The sequence below is a fragment of the Protomyctophum parallelum genome (genome assembly GCF_964188405.1).
Source record: "Protomyctophum parallelum genome assembly, chromosome: 10".
Lineage (NCBI taxonomy): Eukaryota > Metazoa > Chordata > Actinopteri > Myctophiformes > Myctophidae > Protomyctophum > Protomyctophum parallelum.
In genome coordinates this window covers 13,396,609-13,417,687 of record NC_139704.1, presented here as the reverse complement: position 1 = coordinate 13,417,687, position 21,079 = coordinate 13,396,609, and the positions used below count along the sequence as shown (strand labels likewise).

General features: G+C 42.9%; 3 protein-coding genes across 3 annotated transcripts; 2 read left to right on the top strand and 1 right to left on the bottom strand.

Annotated features, from left to right (window-relative positions):
• Positions 1-215: 215 nt before the first annotated feature.
• Positions 216-1,850, top strand: LOC310865129 (phosphatidylserine lipase ABHD16A-like; the record flags this gene model as incomplete). The annotated part of the gene is made up of 1 exon (XM_083774135.1): positions 216-1,850. One exon carries the CDS (start codon positions 216-218, stop codon positions 1,848-1,850), a length of 1,635 nt encoding a protein of 544 aa, XP_083630261.1.
• Positions 1,851-8,311: 6,461 nt separating this feature from the next.
• LOC310865677 (sodium- and chloride-dependent creatine transporter 1-like) lies at positions 8,312-10,246 on the bottom strand (the record flags this gene model as incomplete). Its single annotated transcript, XM_083774886.1, has 1 exon — positions 8,312-10,246. One exon carries the CDS (start codon positions 10,244-10,246, stop codon positions 8,312-8,314), a length of 1,935 nt encoding a protein of 644 aa, XP_083631012.1.
• A 6,050-nt stretch (positions 10,247-16,296) lies between these two features.
• Positions 16,297-21,078, top strand: pdrg1 (p53 and DNA-damage regulated 1). Its single transcript, XM_083774467.1, has 5 exons — positions 16,297-16,409; positions 18,256-18,328; positions 18,414-18,488; positions 19,440-19,520; positions 20,132-21,078. Exons 1-5 carry the CDS (start codon positions 16,326-16,328, stop codon positions 20,212-20,214), a joined length of 396 nt encoding a protein of 131 aa, XP_083630593.1. The 5' UTR covers positions 16,297-16,325; the 3' UTR covers positions 20,215-21,078.
• The last annotated feature ends 1 nt before the right edge of the window (position 21,079 follows it).

Here is a 21,079-nt window from a genome sequence, read left to right as displayed (position 1 = left end):
GGTGTTTTTATCCTTCAAGACGGGAACTGTTACCATGTGGATATCCGGAGATTAACATAATTTCATCGTTTCCTTCAGAATTGCATGACACTGACATGACAACCAAATGAGAGGTTAGTTTAGTTATATTCCTTGCAGTGACGTAACTGTGACATCCACTACAAATTGGTCTATTTCAAGAGAAACCCTCAAGCGTGGAATCGTTCAACTTGCGAATGGCCAGCAGAATGTTTCTGCGTTGTCTTTTTGGGCCTCATTTGCAGCGGATTCATCGTTCACCAGAACAATCTAGACCCAAGGGAAGAACAGGGAGCACGGGATGGAACTACCAACCCAAGAGTCTGGAAAAACACACTGACCGCGTTATTGGTTTGGTTTCTTCACTGTGGTCTCTTTGCTGCTACAGTTCTCCTCTCCTCCTCTGCTATTTCTACCGGGAAGGTTACATCTGCAGCAGTAAGTTAATTCCAGTGAGTCAGTATGGGGGAACGATGCTTGTAAGTCTGCTTGGAATGGCCTGTCTCAGAGGCTTGGGGAGATTGAATAACCCAGAGTATCTTCAGTTTATCTCTATTCTGGAGGAAACGAGGAATAGTAATACGCCTAGAAACAAGAAAACACTGAGATGCTATGATTTTGACTTCCTCCACTGGCCTGCTGACTTCAGCTGGACAGAAGTCAGCAATCAGAGGTTGTCCAAGGCAGGCGTCTCACTGGTGAAACCAGAGCCCAGAATGAGACAAACAGCAGATACTGTTCTCACGCCTGTCTGCATGCTGCTGTACAACATCATTGGTTTTCTCATTGCCCACTCATTGGGGCGAAGGATGATGTACCCAGGATCTTTAAGCTTATTGCAAAAAGCCATGAAACATAAACTTCAGCAAGGCCGAGCTCGACTCATAGAAGAGTTTGACGGCCAAAGGAACAAACTTCTCACCTGCGATGGAAATGAGATTGACACCATGTTTGTGGATCAGAGGAGAGACGGAGGAAAAGGCGGACAAACTCTGGTAATCTGCTGTGAAGGGAATACAGGCTTCTATGAGATTGGCTGCATGAGCACTCCATTGGAAGGTGGCTACTCCGTGCTGGGCTGGAACCACCTTGGTTTTGGAGGCAGTACAGGAGTTCCGTTTCCCCAGAGTGAGGCCAATGCGATGGACATAGTGGTCCAGTTTGCGGTACACAAACTGGGATTCCAACTCAGTGATATCATAGTGTATGCCTGGTCTATAGGAGGCTTCACAGCCACCTGGGCAGGGATGTCCTACCCAGAGATCCGCTCCCTAGTTTTGGACGCCTCCTTCGACGATGTGCTCCCTATTGCTCTCAGAGTCATACCTGCCAGCAGCTTGAGGCCGTTGGTGCAGCAAATGGTCAGGCAGTATATGAACCTCAACAATGCTGAGCAGCTTTGCAAGTACCAGGGACCAGTGCTGCTAATCAGGAGAACCAAAGATGAGATGATCACAACCAATGGTCCAGAGGACATCATGTCCAACAGAGGGAACAACCTCCTACTTAAACTGCTCCAGTTCAGGTATCCCAAGGTGATGACGGATGAAGGAATACGAGTAGTCCGACAGTGGCTAGAGGCCTCCAACCACATGGCAGAAGCGTATGTCTATAGTAGCTATAAGGTGGATGACGACTGGTGTGTGTCTGTTTTGCAGTCCTACCAGATGGGTGGAGATGTCTTCTACCCATGGAGCATTGGTGAGGATATGCCATTAGAGGGAAGGCAACAGTTGGCTCTTTTCTTGGCACGGAAGTTCATGAGGAACATTGAGACGACGCACTGCACTCCTCTCCCTTTCTCCGAGTTCCACACCCCATGGAGGCTGTGAGATAGATATCTGTGTTACACATCAGCATTCTGAAGCCCGATATTTTCCGACACATCACCATCCCGACTCGCCACATTACTAACCCTATAACCTAACTGCACGCGGAAGCCACATAGCTGAAATGGCGGTGCGTCAGACTCAGAATGCAACTCTGTCCCCCTACGGAAGCGGATGTAGAGGTTGTGTGGCTATATGTGCATTCCCATTTCCCGGGCAAGGCGTGATCTATTATTGTGATGTTTGGCAAATGTTAAGATGTCCAAGATGTGTTGTTGCCATGCTGTCTTACTGCATGTACTACTCTGTCAGAAAGTGTGCATGTATTGAAACAATATTGAAACTATCTCTTGCCCTTACTAAACCACTAAACCAAGGAATAGTAATTATCTTTACTAGCCCTTACCCGTAGTGAAATACTTGCCGCACCCTGAGTGCATTTTCACATTTTTAATTCACTAATATATTAATTATTAATTTATAATGTGTTAAATTGGAAAAAGCTTCGTTAAGACCTCCATATTATTATGGTCAATGCCTGTGTGAAAAGTGGGAGTGATTGGTGCAGGCAGTGAGGAGCTACGGCAGTCACAGTGACACACAGACACACATTCAGACATTTCAGAATTATAGTATGATAACAAGGGGTGTCACAATATTTTGAGTCATATCACAACATATTGGTGACATTAAAACATATTTTCGTTGAGACAAAAGACTATTGTAAATGTATTTATTTTTGTTGGTGAAAGTAATATGGGCTTACATGTTATGACATTGCTGTAAACACAGTAGGATAATATTGTGTATTATCATCAGTCAATCATCAATCATCAGAGTAAAGTCCAGAAAGAGGAAATTATAGTACTGATTGCCCCTTATGGATTTACAAGCAACCCTGTCTGGTAAAGGTGCCTTACAAATAAAGTTAATTAAATGTATTATTAACTCCCACCACAGCAAACTGAAGATGATGGGCAATGTTGATAATAAATAAAAAAGAAACAGAAAAAAAACACTTTACATTTTGTATTCATGAGCCCAATAATAATAATAATAAATAAATAAAATGACGAAATAAATAAACTAAGATAAACAATTGCAATCCATGGAGCAGCACACCACTTCGGGCCACATACATGGTCCAGTCGGGAGTGAATTTATCCTCTGCATGAATGGAATAAATGGATCCCATATTTTCCCTCATTCATTGGAGGAGCATTTCCATACTGTCTATAAATAAATAAATACACGGATCTGTGTATCTGTGTCATAGAGTAAGTCCATAACTAACTGCACTCACGTGTAAAAAATGCCCCATCAAACTTTCAGATGCTGTTTTTATCCCAGTGTGGAGGAAGAATGATTGGGATTTGTATTGTGATCTCTCGCCCTTGAAATATATAATCCATTGGTTTCTGTTGTGTTTGAACAATAATAGCAATTCAAATCAGTTGTCCTCAAAACCACACCTCAGTCGCTGTCATAAGAACGGGAGGTGCGCATGATAACGGCAGCAGAGCGTGGTTGTCCGCATGGCTGCACGCGCACCTGCAGCCAATCAAGTAGGCCTATAATCTATATGCTTCGTCCCGCGATGGTGTCGCGCACGCAGACTTCTACGCATAGACGCTCACAACAGTCACATGATCGCGATGCGATGTGAGCTTGTATATCAGCTGTTCTATGTGCGCAATGCTGTTGCGCTTTGAAGTATAAAAATGTCTCCTATAGGGTGCATCTCACTTGCCAACACACAAGAGAGATTGAATGGACTGTTTGGAGATCTGTTGGGAATTGATTACATGAAACAGTCACCTGTGCGCCCAGTCCCAATGTTTGTAAATAATTAATAATAATTGGTCTATACGCTGCAGTGACATCACGTAACCGTGATGTAACCGTGACGTAGGCTACACTCCAAATTGGTCTACTTCTAGAGAAAGCAAGCAAATGGAGGAAAGATTGCATGCGAGTAGTGAGCTCATGCGGAGAGGGTCAAAATGCTCCAGAAACTTTTAAACAAAGCATTTGGTCCAAAATATATTTCCATTCTAAGGACCTGGACACCAAATATGATTGGCTGGGGAACTATGGGCGGAATGACACTGATCCATTTTACAGACTGGAGGCTCATTCTGAACTATGTGCCCTACATTAATGGGAAGTTCAAGGACAATGAGTAAAGTCTCATAAGAACCTGAATTTGAGGGTGAGAGCTTACTCAATAAAGGCTGACGTAATGCCCTGGCACACCAATCTGTCAATGAAAGTTTTTTTTGTAGCTAGGGGTAAAGGATGACACAGGCTGTGTATGTTTCAGGGACGCCTGCTTCAGAAGAACAATGCCTAATTCATGCACCATTTCACAATGACGAAAACGACGTTTCTATGCCAGCTGCTCCGGAGACCCCAGCCAACCTGTTGAGCTCAGAACAGATCAAACAACCAAAACATGGCTGTGACCCTTGGACTGGCCCTTTAAAGGCTTGAATCAGCAGCACAGATGCTCAGTGTAAATTCCATCAATTCCTCATGTGACACCTGCAACACAGCACTGGGCCCCTGGGAGATGTTGTACATCACTATGTGGACTGGAGGACTGTATTACACCATTATGTGACTTTCCATGGGCAGGGAGGGCCTGGCTGTGCTGTTGGGTATCCGAAGAACTCACCAGTTTTCCCACTCGCCGCGGTTTAGTGCATTTTAGTTTTACTTCACCTTCATTTAAATTGCATTGAATTGAGATAGAGAGAGAGGATAGTTGTTTAGAGTTGACACTAGATGAAGTACTGTAGGAATGCTAAAGTTAAACACCAAAATACAGAAACAATGTAATTAATTAGTAAACAATATCCTGAATTTGTAGGCCTACTATCATTTTGGTATTCACATGCTCAACTTTTTATCATCATACAGCTGAGCATTTAATTGCACAAAAATAATTGTATCACTTTGGAAATGAACTATAACATCTGTGGGATTGACATACTACACTGACCTACACTGATGAAGACAGCATGTTAGCCCAACGATGAAGACATTGATGAAGAATTTTCGCTATGGCGAGTTGTTAAACTGGCGAGTTCTCCGGTATCCTGCTGTTGGACCTGCAGTCCCCTTCTCTCCTGCACGGTGGTGGTGGTGGAGGTTGTGGGCAGCATGAACTGGACACTGCAGCTGGTGGGGGTGCCTGGTAGACTGGCCACGTTGGCAGACTGTTTCCAATCATCATTAGTGCCCCACAGGCTCTGACACTTGGAAGGTGAGGTCCCTCTTCTCCTCGAAGCCCATGGCAGCCGCTCAGATCCACCATGGCAGCCGCTCAGATCCATGGGCACATGGATGAGGTCCCTCTTCTCCTGCTCATGGCAGCCGCTCAGATCCATGGGCACATGGATGAGGTCCCTCTTCTCCTGCCCATGGCAGCCGCTCAGATCCATGGGCTCAGCCGCTCAGATCCATGGGCACATGAAGCCCATGGCAGCCGCTCAGATCCATGGGCACATGGAGCCCATGGCAGCCGCTCAGATCCATGGGCACATGGATGTTTCAGATCCATGGGCACATGGATGTTTCAGATCCATGGGCACATGGATGTTTCAGATCCATGGGCACATGGATGTTTCAGATCCATGGGCACATGGATGTTGTGGACTGGAGTGATTGTGGGGAGTCCAGTGAGCATGGGCTTATTTGTAGAAAATTCTTAGACGTAGGTTATTTAGACAGACTCACATCTTCGGGCCGCCACAGGGCCCTCACGCCTACATTGCACCACAGATCCGACTGATATGTGCATATAGATCTCTAAATCTGTCAGTCCTTGTCCCTTTATTCCCATTATGGAGATAGATCCCTGATGTCACCAGTATATGCCCATATGGGCTTGGTGATCATATGCCCATATATTTCAGTACTTCTTTGTATTTCCCGAATCAAAAAAAAAGTATAAAGGCCTCTGAAAGGGGCTATTGCTAATCCCAGTCGGTGTCTGTATAACCTTGCATCGATGCAAGGTCACCCAGGCTGGTCCAGCATATGTTTACCGTTTTGTTTAGATCCCGCCTACTGTATCCGATCATTTCCACACACATACATCAACCACACACGGCTATTTCGGCTCGAGACCAGATATGCAAAGTGAAAAGGACTAGGACAGTATGGCGAAAGTTAATGGGCAAAAGCCCTCACCACAGTAAAAGGGCTGGGAGGAGCTCAGTTTTGGATTGCGATGATGAGAACTCTCCTCACTCTCCTCACAAAAAGCACAGGTGCATACTCTATCTATACTTTACTTTTTTTTTTACTGCCATTATGTTTAATTGTTATGACGCTGCTGTGATGAGTGATCTTAGACATTTGGAAATCAATATTAGGTATCCAGTGTGCATCGGCTATTTTGCTTTATAAAACAACCTGTTGCTAATTTAGTTATTTTTCATCTTAAGCACTGACACCATGGGTAAGGTCCTGAGTTCTACCGTTGGACTGGCCTTGATGCACGGTTTCTACATCATTTTACATCCTGTTGATTGGATGAGCACTTTGGTATTTGCACGGCATAATTTTCACAATGTATAGTTTGTGCAGTAAAGAAATGCAATAATTATTTTATTGTTGATTACATTTAACTGAACCTATTGAGTTGTTTCCTGTCCAGCTGAGCTGTTAGTAAAGAAATGCAGTAATTATTTTATTGTTGATTACATGTAACTGAATATTTTTAGTTGTTTCCTGTCCAGCTGAGCTGGTCACTCACTAGTTCCACCTGTGGAGACAATATTTGGTGATAATCTGGCAAGTGCAAATGAGTGCAGTAGAGAGAAGTGGGTAATGCTAAGTGATGATTGAAATGTAGGCCTACCAAGTTGGGCTGTTTTGGGTATGAGCACACCTAGGATTCCATGCGCGGCCAAAAGCCGCTGTCTGCCGGCGTCTCTTCCGGGTTTTTAGACAGCTGGTGGATGGAAATTAAGTTCCACCCACACGGCAGATTGCAGCGTCGGCCAGATTCCCGGAAAAGCTTGCCCCCGCGGCATTCTGCCGCGTGGGTGGAGCTTCATTTCCACTGTCTAAAAACCAGGAAGAGAGAAGTTTGCCACTGTAATTAATTGGGCTGGACCAAGTCAGAAGCAGGGTGGGGCTGTAATGTGTGTTTAGAGTTGCTAAGAATAGTAGTAGTGTATTGTAGTAGAATCATATCAATGAGTCCAAAGTTGAAACTAATTGCTCTAGCTGAGTATAAAAGAAAGGCTGCCGGCAACAGAGTCGGGCAACATAGATATATATATATTAAAAAAAAAATGAGGTGGTTCCTATTTGTACACTTCTAGAGTTATGGGGGTCCTTATAGGTGGAAATTAAAATGTTTGAGAACTACCGCTCGACACTTGAAACCCACCAGGCAGGCAAGCATAAGCGCATGGAGCACTGATTTCTGCCGCTCCATGTTAATGAATGCAGCCGTTCTCACTGGCTGTGCATGGATGGCACACTCACTCGCACATGTGAAGATTTATTTTCTGCTCCGGATGGGGGGAAAAGGGTTTTTCCCACATGCATTCTCATTGAAATACATTGACCATACGTCCTGCTGTGGTCAGGTTTGGCGAGAACAGTGGCACACAAACTTGTTCACAATAAAGAGCGTGAGCAACACCTTTTTTAGTGGGTTGCCTGCGCTATGCACTGCTATATCAACATTTTGGGTTGTGGATCAGTTTTTATGGCTCACAAAGAAACCCCTTTTTTAACATTTGTTCAAAATGATTAAGGACTGAGGCCGAATATTGCTATATACTGTAGATAGCAACAAGACCCCCAAAAGAGGTTCCCGTCCTGAATGGGTTGAAATATTCTTTCTCGTCTGGCCTACACTACGCTCTGTTGTCATTTGTGGCATTTTGTTATTTGTAATTTTTTTGTCCCTTATTTTCGTACGGATTATGCAGTTTTGGCAGTGCTATGCTGTCGTTTTCCACGAAATTCGGCAATATGGTAGAGGGTTGTGAGAATCGCTCAAGAACTGAAGCTCACAGTAATTCGTCAAATGACCTCTGACCTTTAGATCTCCCAATGAGTCAATTATATGATTTACTCAATCCAATTTTGACGACGTCAAAAAAGCTACATCCAATAATTTCGTAGCCTGGTTAACCACTCCACCATGGGTTGGAAGTGGGAAAGCCCATTCAAGTCCAACATGGTCTACATATGAGCTAACTGGGCATGGGTTGGAAGTGGGCAAGCCCACGTAGGTCCACCCACCATGGTCTACATGTGGGCTAACTGACATGGGTTGGAAATGGGCAACCCATTAGAAGACAGGCATTACGTATAGCTTTTTCCTTTATTGCTTTATTTTATTGCTGCTTGCAGCTATATTTTTGTTTATTTTCATAGATTTGTGCCATTCCCTATGAAGGGAATGGTACTCTTCCATGTATTTATGTATTTATTTATTTCCATGTATCTATCCAAGACAATATTCTCTTGTCCTCTGTCCCCGGGGACAGAGATGGCAGAGACTTCATGTCTGTGTCCGGAGACATGTTCTCCAAATGATGAGGACCCCAAGCAGGAGTCGTCAGAAGGTCCCAACGCTCCTTGAATGTGCCTTTGGCATGGTATAGCTTGTAGAGCAGGACAACAGGTACACACAGCATTGAGGACAGAGAAATACACCAGCCAATCAATGTGGCCCACCACGGATACACGTATGTGTTGTAGGTCAACGGCTCATACTTAATACAGCTAAACAAGAAGACACCCACACAGACACAGGGGCTAAAGATGGACCAGCACAACTTGATCCACCAAGTCAAGCGCGGTTTGTAGCCCATCATATTAGCAACATCAACCATGAAGCGATCAGATCCATAAACCCAGGCCACCACCACACATTGCCAAAATGCTTGCCATAGTAGAGTGATTCCACTGACAGCATAGTAGTCAAATAGCTGCAACACATACATACCCCCCTGTGTTATCATGGAGAGGCCCATGAGGAAGCATAGGAAACTGTATAATGCCACGGCAATCTCCCGTTGGTAGCGATGTTCGAATCTCTTAGGAAGCAGATCCAGCAGCCCTGTGATGACCCCTTCAACCAATACAAACTGACTGTCCACTCCCAGCAACAGCAGCATGAAGAAAAACAGCGCAGCCCAGACAGGTGCTCCCGGCATCATAGACACGGCTTTAGGGTACACTATGAACGCCAGCCCCGGACCTGCCGTGGTCACCTCAGAGATGGCCACTCCCTGTTCAGCAGCCATATATCCAAGTATGGCGAAAACGACAAATCCGGCCATGAAACTGGTTCCGCTGTTTATCAGAGACAGAATGTAGGAATCTCTGAAGCAGTCATAGTTGTATCTGTTGTAGCTTCCCAGAGCAGGCAGGGCTCCCATTCCGATGGAATAGGAGAAGAAGATCTGAGTCACTGCGTCAACCCACATTTGCGCCTCGCCTAGTTTAGACCAATCAGGTTTGAGGTAGTAGACAATGCCATTGTAAGCTCCAGGAAGTGTGAGTGCTTTGACCAGTAAGATGACGAGTAGCACATAGGGGGAGGTGGCTGTAAAGTATGCAACCTTGCCAGTAGACTTAACCCCTTTCCACACACAGAAGTACACCATGACCCAAACAGCCACCAGACACAACATCATCTCCCAGTTCAGCACACCGGGGTGCTCCAAACCAGCAGATATGTTCAACACCTTGTTCTCCCAGAACTCGACAACGGATGATCGTGAGTGCTGAGCGAGGTCCTCACAAGTCGTCATGTTGGGAGGGAAGCTGACGTCCCCTAGAGTTCCTTTCAGACACTTGGCAAGGCTAAAGTCCTTCATGCACATTGGCGTGTTCCATTCATTGCCACAGGTGGCCCAGGGAAGGGCAGACCAGGTGAAGGTGGAGGCCAAGGACATGGCTATGTAGTACAATGACCAAGCCATGATAATGATGTAGTAGGTGGTTAGGAAAAACACAATGATCATGGGTGCAAAACCTACACCTTGAAACAGAGGAGCCATGCCCCAGGCCTTGGTGCTTCCTGCTTTCATAAACTGACCCACAGCTATCTCCAGGAAGAAGAGCGGAATCCCGGCCAAGACCATGACAAGCAGGTATGGGATCAAAAACACTCCTCCACCGTTCTTGTAGCACAGGTACGGGAAACGCCACACGTTGCCCAGGCCCACTGCTAAACCCAAGCAGGACATGATGAAGTCCAACTGTCTGGTCCATGTCTCCCTTTGTGGCGGGGTGCCGTCGGATGGGTCTTCACCTTTGGGAGGGTCTTCACCTTTCGGGGGGTCTTCTCCGATGGGGATTAGGTGTTCCCTCTTATTTGCCACCGGAACCTCCTCCAAACCACCCTCTGTCTTCATTCTGTTGTTATTCACTGAATGAACTCTTCTCGGACTATTAATACAATTAAAATGATTGCTTTCTACCTGTAGATATACCTGCTCACATACTGATCCAGTCAAGAGAATCCATCTTCCGGCAGAACGCACAGTCTTAAATAACAACGTGAGGAGTCATGAAATGAGTCACATGACTTCACTGGAATCGGTGATGTCACTCTCTTCAGGCCACAGCCACTTTCCAACCCATGAAAAAGTACATGAACCAGAGGCGTTGTTACATTCCCCTTTGAATGTCTAGGGGTATATCAAGAAGAGGATGCAACACGGCTGACATAAGAGTTGTTATTTATTGCCCGGCAAGATGATAAGGTGTACACAACAGGACAGAAGGTGGTTCACACACAGTTCACATAGTATATACGTCTATATCTCTATATGTAAGCAGTGGAATATATCTATCTCCTTCTATCCTGGCAACCTGTAAGCTACTAATAACGATAGTTAAGGGTTTCCAACCAAATCAAAACAAGGGAAGAGCCCTTTACACAATGTGTATACGAGGAAACGTACAAGGGGAACCGGCTGTATGGGGCAACTTAGCAAAACAATTAAAACTATCTAGCCCTATTCTGGATCAACTGAGCCCTCTACCTACAGTAAACCTAATCTATAAAAGTAAAAGAGGGGTTACACAAGATTAGAACTGCCTAAACTCCCTACTCTACCTACTTCCTAACAAAAGGTTACAATAAACATGCTCCCATACTCCGGGCACATTACATATATATAATCACTGGTACCCTCAGGTAATGAGACAGGTAAAGGCTCTGGGTGCTCCCCACAGGTGCACTGAAGACCCAGGCCTATGCCTTACACAGAATACACACAGTAGTGACTATTGAGCGTTAACTAGCTCCGACATGGACAGAGTACTACACAGTATGGGTGACTGAGAGACAATGCCAACGATCAAGCGGCACAGCTGCTGCTAAGTAGTGTTCCCAGGCTGGTCCTCTGAGAGCGGATTGGTTCCTGGTGACGAGGGGGTGGGCAGACAGGTTGATTGGTCTCCGCCTCCACGCACCACAGCAGATCAGACCTGTGACTGAAAGAACTGATCAGCACTCTGTATAATGTAACCTATTCATGATATATTATAATTATATATATATATATATATATATATATAAGCATAACCACGTTATCATATAATATATATATATAAATACAATCATCAGGTTATCATCTCATAACTATATATAATCCCCGATTATGTAACAGGCGTATCTACAATAAGGTGAGGACAGGGCCTGGCCAAAATCCATGTACACTGAGGACAAAAACAAGACCTGAGAACTGTTAGTGGACAGTGGATTAGCCGTTGCACGTAAGTGCGACCCTCAATCACCCATTCGAATGCAAATGCATGCCTTTCAGCCTTTGTATCCTACTGTCTGGCAGGTATATCTCTTTGAAAACCTTTAGTGCTACTGATTGCGCGCGTGGGAACGACAATTAACACATCTTGCCTGCCCAAAATGAAATTCCTGGAAACGCCACTGACATGAACCCGTGGACTTAAGGCTTAAGTCCACGGGTTCATGTCAGTGGCGTTTCCAGGAAGTCTTCGGTAGATCGGTAGAGGGCTTAAGTCTTAAGCCCTCTACCGATCTTGACGTCAGACTTATGTAGAGAAGAACTGACGATATGCACACTGCTGCCATCTTGCCAGCAAGGTGCTAAAGGTGCAACTTCCCATTGACACATTCATCCAAACAGAAAGGTCCTTTCTGATGGTATTAAACAACGTCAAACTCACCAACATTGCAGCTGTACGAGTACGAAAAGCTTGAATTATCCTCTTACTATCTGCAAAGTGTTTGTTTCATAAAAAAATTACGGGGGCCAGTTTCGAATTGCAGCCGTCTGTAGGTGCCCTTTGAGAGCGGTTTTGAAGGAGTCTGAATTGGTACTCTAAACATCGGGACCCAGGGACATGGGGACAAAGCTGTGGTTGCACCACTCAAAAAATCACCTGCAAGGAATTTCTTGACAGAAAGGAGCTCATAACATGTCTACAGTGGATTTTTATTAAACAAACACATTGCAGATAGAAAGAGGATAATTCAAGCTTTCCATACAGCTGCAATGTTTGTGAGTTTGACATTATTTAATACAATTAGATAGGACTTTTCTATTTATATGAATGGGCTGTAACCATAACCACGAGCACGGGGCAGCACACCTAAACCTAACCCCCAACCCTATCCTGTGTCGGACCAATGCTCCTTCGAAACAATGATATGTCGGACCAAAGTATGCTCCCCGCGACACTAGCGTTGACTCCCAGGCCCAATCCCAATCCACTCCCTTGCTGACTCAATGAGCCCTCACTGACTTAGCTGCGCGTTCATGTGAAGTCTGAAGTCAGCATTGATGCTGACTTTGGCAAATAAATTACCCACAGTTCATAGCGTTACCAGGGGAATGAGGGGGATCCTCCGAACGTCAATCATTTAAAGGTATATTCAGTGATTTCACTTAATTCAAATATCACTTATTTTTTTGTTTTGTTGTGATAATCCTCCCTACTATAGAGTGTGCTGGCAAGGAGTTCCTCCCTGTCCCCAGTTAACCCCTGGGGGTCAAAAAACCTTAGGTTTCGTTTTTGACTCTCTATCCTGATTGGACGATAGGCTGGGTCCCACAGCCAAAAACGAAACCTAAGGTTTTTTGAGTAAAATCACTGAATATACCTTTAAGTATGCAAATTAGTTATGTATTGTGGTTAGAATGTCAACAAACACAATAGTGCTTTCTCACTGTTCTCAAAAGGAGACGGAATGGAAGGATAGGCTATATATTTAATAACAATAATAATAATAAGGGAAACATGATGAGAAATGACTAATGAGCAAAGTAAAATAATATAGAAATGCAATTTATAATGAATATTATTATATATGAATATTACAACCCCTATCACACAGGAAAGTGTATTTATGAAACTAATAATAAAATGATCAGCTTAAATACTAAGACGTGATAATGAAGTGATGCAAAGTGTCATGATTCCACGTCAGGCGTCAGGAAACAATGGGACAGAACTTTTTTATCTGGACTTCACTAAACTGATCTGTGGTCAGTAACATGAAGAGGACTTCACTAAACTGATGTGTGGTCAGTAACATGAAGAGGACTTCACTAAACTGATCTGTGGTCAGTAACATGAAAAGGACTTCACTAAACTGATCTGTGGTCAGTAACATGAAAAGGACTTCACTAAACTGATCTGTGGTAGTGTGGTCAGTAACATGAAAAGGACTTTACTAAAACCAATGGTTCCCAAACTTAGCCCTGCGGACCCCCCCCCATTTGAAAAGACATGCCAGGGACCCCCATAAGAGAAGATTTTTACGGCTCTAGCAGTGATTCTCAACATGCATTAGTCTATAAGGACCCCCCGTTTAATGGCATTTATTTTCTACCTCTGGGACCCCCAATTTATATTGTGAAATCAGTGTTAATTTAACTCTGAGAGTGTACACATGTTTTTGCGAGACATGGCCAAAGCATTTCCGGGGGTCCCCCCAGCCAAAAAGGTTGAGAACCCCTGGTCTACCTGATGGCCTCTTATATCTCACAGGTCCACAGGGATTTCCCTGTGGCTTAGTGGTTAAGATGTTGGCTTACCACATGGGAGACTCGGGTTCAAATCCTGGTTTAATTCCCCGCCGTGCATTCCCTGTGTGAGGTCAAAAGGGAGGTGAGTGTGTCGGAGTGGCTCATGACCGTCTGCCTGATGGCCTGAAAGTCTAATGTCTCCCCCGAGTCACAGGGAATTCCCTTTAAAATGTTGTTTTAGTGTAGCAGAGTGCGCTAGAGGGTGTTGGGTGAAATCACCCCTGAGCTATATCTTGGAGAAATATGGGGTGGAGGGCGAGGCGGGGGTCGCGATACATGGCCAAAGCATTTCCGGGGGTCCCCCCAGCCAAAAAGGTTGAGAACCCCCTGGTCTACCTGATGGCCTCTAATATCTCGCAGGTCCACAGGGAATTCCCTGTGGCTTAGTGGTTAAGATGTTGGCTTTCCACATGGGAGACTGCATAAACTTTCCTTAACGATTATATCTGGTTTCAGTATTAATTTATGACATATTTTCTCTATTATTACTTGCGCAAGCAGAGCGCGCAAGTAATAATTTCGCCCAGTCTCTTTCGCCGTGACAGCCAACCCGCCATTTGATGTTTATGCAAAAAAACATCAAATCTGTGCCTGTTTTGCTGGGACCAGATTACACAAATGACCATATTTATTACGTCATCATTGAGAGCTAGTCATACGTATACTATATACATAATCAGTAAAAAATAAAATAGCAAATTGTGCCTGATCTGCTGGGACCAGAGGAATACCGGACTACTCGCCTCGGCGAGTGGACTTCATCTTTGGCGAGTGGCCTTCCCCTTTGATCGAGAAGACTTCACTTTCCGGGGCGGGTTGTCCGAGAGAACTCGCCCCGGAAAGTGAAGTCTTCTCGCCAAAAGGGGAAGTCCACTCGACCCGAAAGTGAAGCCCCAAGATGGTCCGTTGCTGCCCTCTAAAGGCCCGAAATAATTATATATATTATATATCAATCCTGTATCTAAAACAAGTACATATCGCGCTATATATATCGATGTGATCTGCGTTATTATGACCTCATGGCAGGTACATTCCAAAGCAACTAATAATAACCACGTTATGGTGACAATGTTACAATGTTTACATTAAATTAATCCAAGCTGTCTTCTTCTGCTATTGTAAACAGAAAGCATTTCATTTCGTTCATTTCGGTCCTGTACTATAGGATCTCCCGTACGGACCATACTCTATGGCACGGACCCACCAGTCACTCGAACGAGTCGTTCAATCATTGGCCGAGCCAGGCCGATCGTCCTTCCAGGCTATGGATTTTCCAGCGTCGGATGTCCAACACCAGTGGCGGCCAATGACACGGTCACTTCTTCTTTGACATTCTCCATATCAACTCGGTGTTCAATCGCTTTTAGAGTATTGACTATTTGCCCATCAGCATCTATATCTTGCAAGAGCGCTGAGCGCATACTCCACAGCATTTCCAAGAGATCTTCAATGCGCATTAAAATAGCATCTGCAGATAAACTGGCATTCTCTATCTGATCTGCTAAAGTAAACATCGCATCCCTTAACTCATTCATATCTGCCATAACTTTACTTCATTAAACGATTATAATACTTTACCTACAAAAAAATTCTAGTGACATATTTACTGGGATTTAAAAAAGGCGGAGCTGCAGGTTTGCTCTACAGACAGACCAAAGTAATCCAGAGCAAGGGATTACCCAACCAGAAAATAGGTCCCGCCCTATGGTCCCGCCCCGTTCCTCTTGATTGACAGACAGCGATGTCAAGACATGATTCGGTAAATGGAAGCCATTCTTATGAAAAGACAGCATTAAATAAATAAAAACATTAAATAAATACTAAAAATAAATAAATAAAAAGCACAATTAAATTAAAAACTAAATAAATAAATGTATTTATTATTAAATTGCATTTTGTATTTATTTCATTGCGTTTTTTATATATTTCATTGCAGTATTTGCAGTATTTAATGCATAACATTTTTGGACCAATATACCTTATGACATAGCTAAAAGTGGCATCATGTAATATATATAAGTGGACATTAAAAGTCACAATGAAATAAATAAGAAACACAAAGAAATAAATAGAAACCCCAATGATATAAAAAACATTACACAATAAATAAATACATTTATTTATTTCATTGTATTTTTTTATTTTTTTCATTGTATTTTTTATTAATATAGTTATGTTTTTTATTTATTCATGAATAAAAATAAAAATAAAAATAATTAATATTTGGACCAATAAACTTCCATATCCATTGTAACAATGGCATGCGGAAATGCTCATTTTATCTCAACGGGATGTGTCGCTACTCTCCTCTCTCTACACACTGGGCCCCATGAAGTGAACGGTTGTCAGAGTTGCAAGTTGTCAGACGTTGTTTCCGATCGGACGTATTTTTATAGCAACACACGGTTTGGATATGGACGCTGAATCTACGCGTGTTCTGCAGTATTTGGCAGAGATTGAAGATGCTGCAGAAGATGTTCTCTCCAGCAAACAACAAGTAACTATCTGACCGTAACGTTATAATGAATACAGCTTGCTTTTGGTGTGTTGGTGTTATGTTATCGCAGTAAGGTAGCGATAGCCATGTTACCGGTGCTAACTGCTAAGCTAGCTTCTGTTGGCTCCTGTGCCTTATTTTGACTGATTGATTGTCGGTATTTATTAACAGTTTGCAGAATTACAGTACATTGCAAGCACAACTCAACACAAAAACTGTTAACTGTGAGTGGACGACCCAATAAAGCATATACACTTGTTTACAAGTACTCCTTGTTCAATTAATCAAAATATTTAGAGACGTACAAATATTATACACTTCTATATAGCCAAAGAACAGAACAGGAATTCATCATAAAGAGGTAAAAAGGGAAAAGAAACATATACTGTGAGAGGGGTGGGGGGGTTCAGATTTTACGGGGGCCAGTTTCGAATTGCAGCCGTTCGTCGTAGGTGCCCGTTGAGAGCGGTTTTACATACTATTACATACTATACTTTCACTATAATTGCCCAGGCCTAGCCCTCCAAGCAGAACCCAAATGCTACTGAAGTTTCTGACATTTGTTCGACCCAGTGCATTGGGTCCTGTTCCACGTCGTCCATGCCACCTGATTAAAACATTTACTGGCTCATGTTTACATGTTTACCGCCTCCGCGCGCTCTTTGACGATATTCTTCAGTATGAGGCTTTCTGAATATGTAAAGTATAAGTACCCATACATGCCGCTGCGAATATCTCCTGTGGCGCGGAAGCCGTTAAGTATTTTTAATATATGTTTGCCCGATTTGGAAGCTTGGATTCTTCTTTTCCTTCCTTGTTTATTGACACCTCATTGTACCGCCTATCTGGCTAGCTAGTGGCGCTATAGCTATGACACAGCAGATCAGAGGCAGGGACGTAGCCTCACAAGCCAACCGCACACCGGGAGGCGGTACAATAAACGGTAAACAAACAAGAAGAAATAAAGCGACCAAATCGGTCAAACAAAGATTAAAAATACTTAACGGCTTCCGCGCCACAGGAGATATTCGCAGCTGGATGTATAGCTACTTAAAGTTACCGAATTCAGAATAACTCAAGGAAAATAATGGCGTCACATGCCGCGGGTCCTATTTTAGAGAGAATCTCCATTTCCGCATATAGGAATTTCCATACGAAAATACAGTAGTGAGCAGGGACCCAACGTAAAACTCAACAAAATATCATAAAAGTTTTACGTAGGGTCCCGAAAGGGGCTAGCCCAGGCCGTGATTTACGTGCTTGGTGAACAGGCCCCTGATTCTCCTGTGTTAAGAGTGTTTACATAGTCCCCATCAGGTGGAATGACAAGGAAACTGGTGAACATTACCGGTATTTTATTTATTTTAAGGTAGAAATTAGAATAGAACACAAACGTAATCGTATATGTACAAGTTCTACGGATGATTGGTTAGAAAATCATCAGTACTAGAGGACGGTTCTGGTAGGATATAAAACCAGCAGTCCTAGACGTCCTGGTAGTATAGAAAACCAGCAGTACTAGAGGTCCTGGTAGGATATGAAACCAGCAGTCCTAGAGGTCCTGGGATAGGAAACCAGCAGTCCAAGAGGTCCTGGTAGGATAGAAAACCAGCAGTGCTAGAGGTCCTGGTAGGATAGGAAACCAACAGTACTAGTATGATGAAGTGGGTAAAAGCAGGGAAATACAACAGATGTGTCATGTCACAATATTATGCTATCCAAAATGGCAAAATCCCAGACAATATATATAATAGTCTCATATCACATACCAATTCAATATAAATTATTATACAATATTGCCCAGGCCTATTCATAACCATGACCAACTTGCCTGTGTAACTTTCAGATTGTGGATCTAGATCTAAAACGGAACAGGAACAGGGAGGCATTGAATGCATTGCAGAAAGACACAGATTCAGGTGGGTGACCCAAGTTAATTTGCTTTGTCAGCTTGTCCTATGCTAAACTATAACTGATGTGTTGTTTCTTTCTTTCTTTTTTCAGGGAAAGTAAAGGTTTGCTTTGGAAACATGTTTATACAATTTCCTAAACCGAAGGCAAAAGTGATGATTCAGAAAGGTATGAGCTGTCCCAAGTTATACTGTATACCCAGCTTAGGATTTAGAACAGTGGTTCTCAAAAATAGCAGATATAGAAGCTACTATTTTTGAAAATATATGAAAAATATCGAAAATGAAGAAAGAAAATGGGTCGGGATACCAATTTAATTATCCAATCAGGATAGAGAACCCATATCAGTCAGGAATCAGGATACAGATTAAATGAGTGAAATAGAAGTGATGACACAAATGGGCAGACAAAATTGGAACCCTATAAAAATGAAACCAATAAATGGGTACTTATCGGCTATTATTTTGATAACCAGCAGTTATCCACCAGCAGTTGCGGAGACACAAATAGTCTCCTTTGTGTTTCCATAGGTAACCAACCACTGCTGGTCATCAAAATATTGGCTTAGGAAAGTGACAAAAAACAAATCCATGAATTGAAAGTCTCCATGGGGTGAGTAATCAATAGACAAAAATACATGTTTTGGGTGCCTTTTACCCATGAAGACCGGCCTCAGGTCTAAATGAGTTAAATAATGATGTCATTAATAATGTTACGGTCCTTAAAACAAGTTTTAGAAGTTGTTAGCTGTAATTCAAGCAGGCTGTTTTCTTGTTTGTATCAGAAACTGCTAATTGCGTTTGTCTGCCCACCCATCTCGGCAGGCAGGGAGGCATACTTTGGTTAGACATAGCATTGGTCCGACTGGATTAAGGTTGGTGAGGGGTGCGTTAAAACGACCGGATTAAGGTTGGTGAGGGGTGCGTTAAGGGTTGGGAGAGGGTCAAGGTTAGGTTTAGGTGTGCTAGGGTGAGGAAAAGGTTTGCGTTAATTATGTTGCTTACAATTACAACAATCTTACAATTGACCAATGAGACCTATTGTTGTGCCTTCAGTGCTAAACTATTATAATTAGAGTATAACTGTAAACCCTGTTGATCTTTGCTTCTTCATTCATAGACCAAGAACAACTAGACAAGGAAATAAATGATCTTCGCAAAGGCCTAAAGGCAAAAGTCAATCATCTCCATGAGATTCAAGGTAAGATATATATATACAGTATTAAATCTGTATTAAAAGTGTCTGGCTACAAGTACATATTACATAATGTCATAGGAAATTTCAAATATTATTCGAAAATGCTGAGATTCAGTAATGCCTTGCGAAAAGACACTATCTGTTGCTTGTATGCACCCCATAAAAGGGTCACATTTTAGAATCTATGCCATTCGGAAAATGCATTGCTCATTTTGTAAACCTAGGTTACATCTGTGTTGGAGTATCTGTGCCAAAATACTAAGTTTCAGAAGTTTCCTCTTAAAAATATGATTTCACACCATCTACTCAGAATGTCAAGCGGAAACCGGAAGGTCCCTTGTTCAACTAACAAGACAGGGTTTAACAGCGTGGCATGTCATGTCATTGTGATGTCATATTGACTTCTAATGGAGTTTGCCTACCTTTTAAAAAGTCTTATTGATGCCACCTCTTCATGGCTCCAATAATAAACTAGAAAAAGTGCTCCTCAGACCACAGGTCCCCGGCAGGTCAGGTAGCTTATTGTGGCGATATAACAGGTGTTCTAGAAAACTAGATATATATATATAAATCTGGGCATTGGGTATACCGTTTGGATTTATGTATGTTTGCAGGTAAACCAGAGCTGCGAGGCTGCAACCTTTCCCCCCTCTCTGGTGATGAGATCAAAGCTATTAACAGCCTACTGAAGAGATGACATTGTGGCTATGCTCAGACTGGCAGCTAATATCACACTTGGACTATAAAGATTGGAGTCTGAACAGCAACAAAACAGATTTTTGTGAATTGCATTTGAACCAGATTCGTAAGTGGTGTTTGAAATGTGACTCAAGTCTGAACTGTTGTACAGCAGAGTTGAGTTTCAGTTAATCATTACCTACACCTACACCTATGTCCTTACGTTGTTACCACAGCAACCAATGCAGATATATTTGGTCACTTGCAATGCAAATAACAGTCGGCCCTATAGATCAGATTTACCTGAACAAAGCCTAACTGACAGATGTGATACCTACTTATTGGGTTTTTGGACTCAGAAAGTGCCAAAGAATCTCTTCAGGAAGTTTTAAAGCATCTTCTGTGCACAGTACTGTTGCATTGACCAGTTATTGATGGTGGATACTCCCACACAACAGGCATGGATGGCTATGGACAAGTCTAGCTTCTATTTCAGTTTCCCAGTTTGACATATATATATATATATATATATATATATATAGTCTGTTTTCAAATGCCAAGACCATTAATAAATGCACACCAACATCTCTCTCCCTTCCTGAGATATGACCAATGTAATATTGACTGTGACCTTGAGACATTTTTCTAGGGCAGCCCAGAGATAATTTCTACCAAGTTCCCTGAAAATCTGCCAAACTGTTCTGGAGTTACTGTACCTGACATTTGCAGTATGAATGCTGAAAGAACTAACCAAAAGTGCTGCCCAAATGACTTCTGAAATGGGAAGAAGGCGATTACCGTATACTATACAGTATATCAGCCACAAGATGGCTGATAGGTCAGATATGTCTTTGTTCAGTAAATGTATTTAAGCCATATGAAAC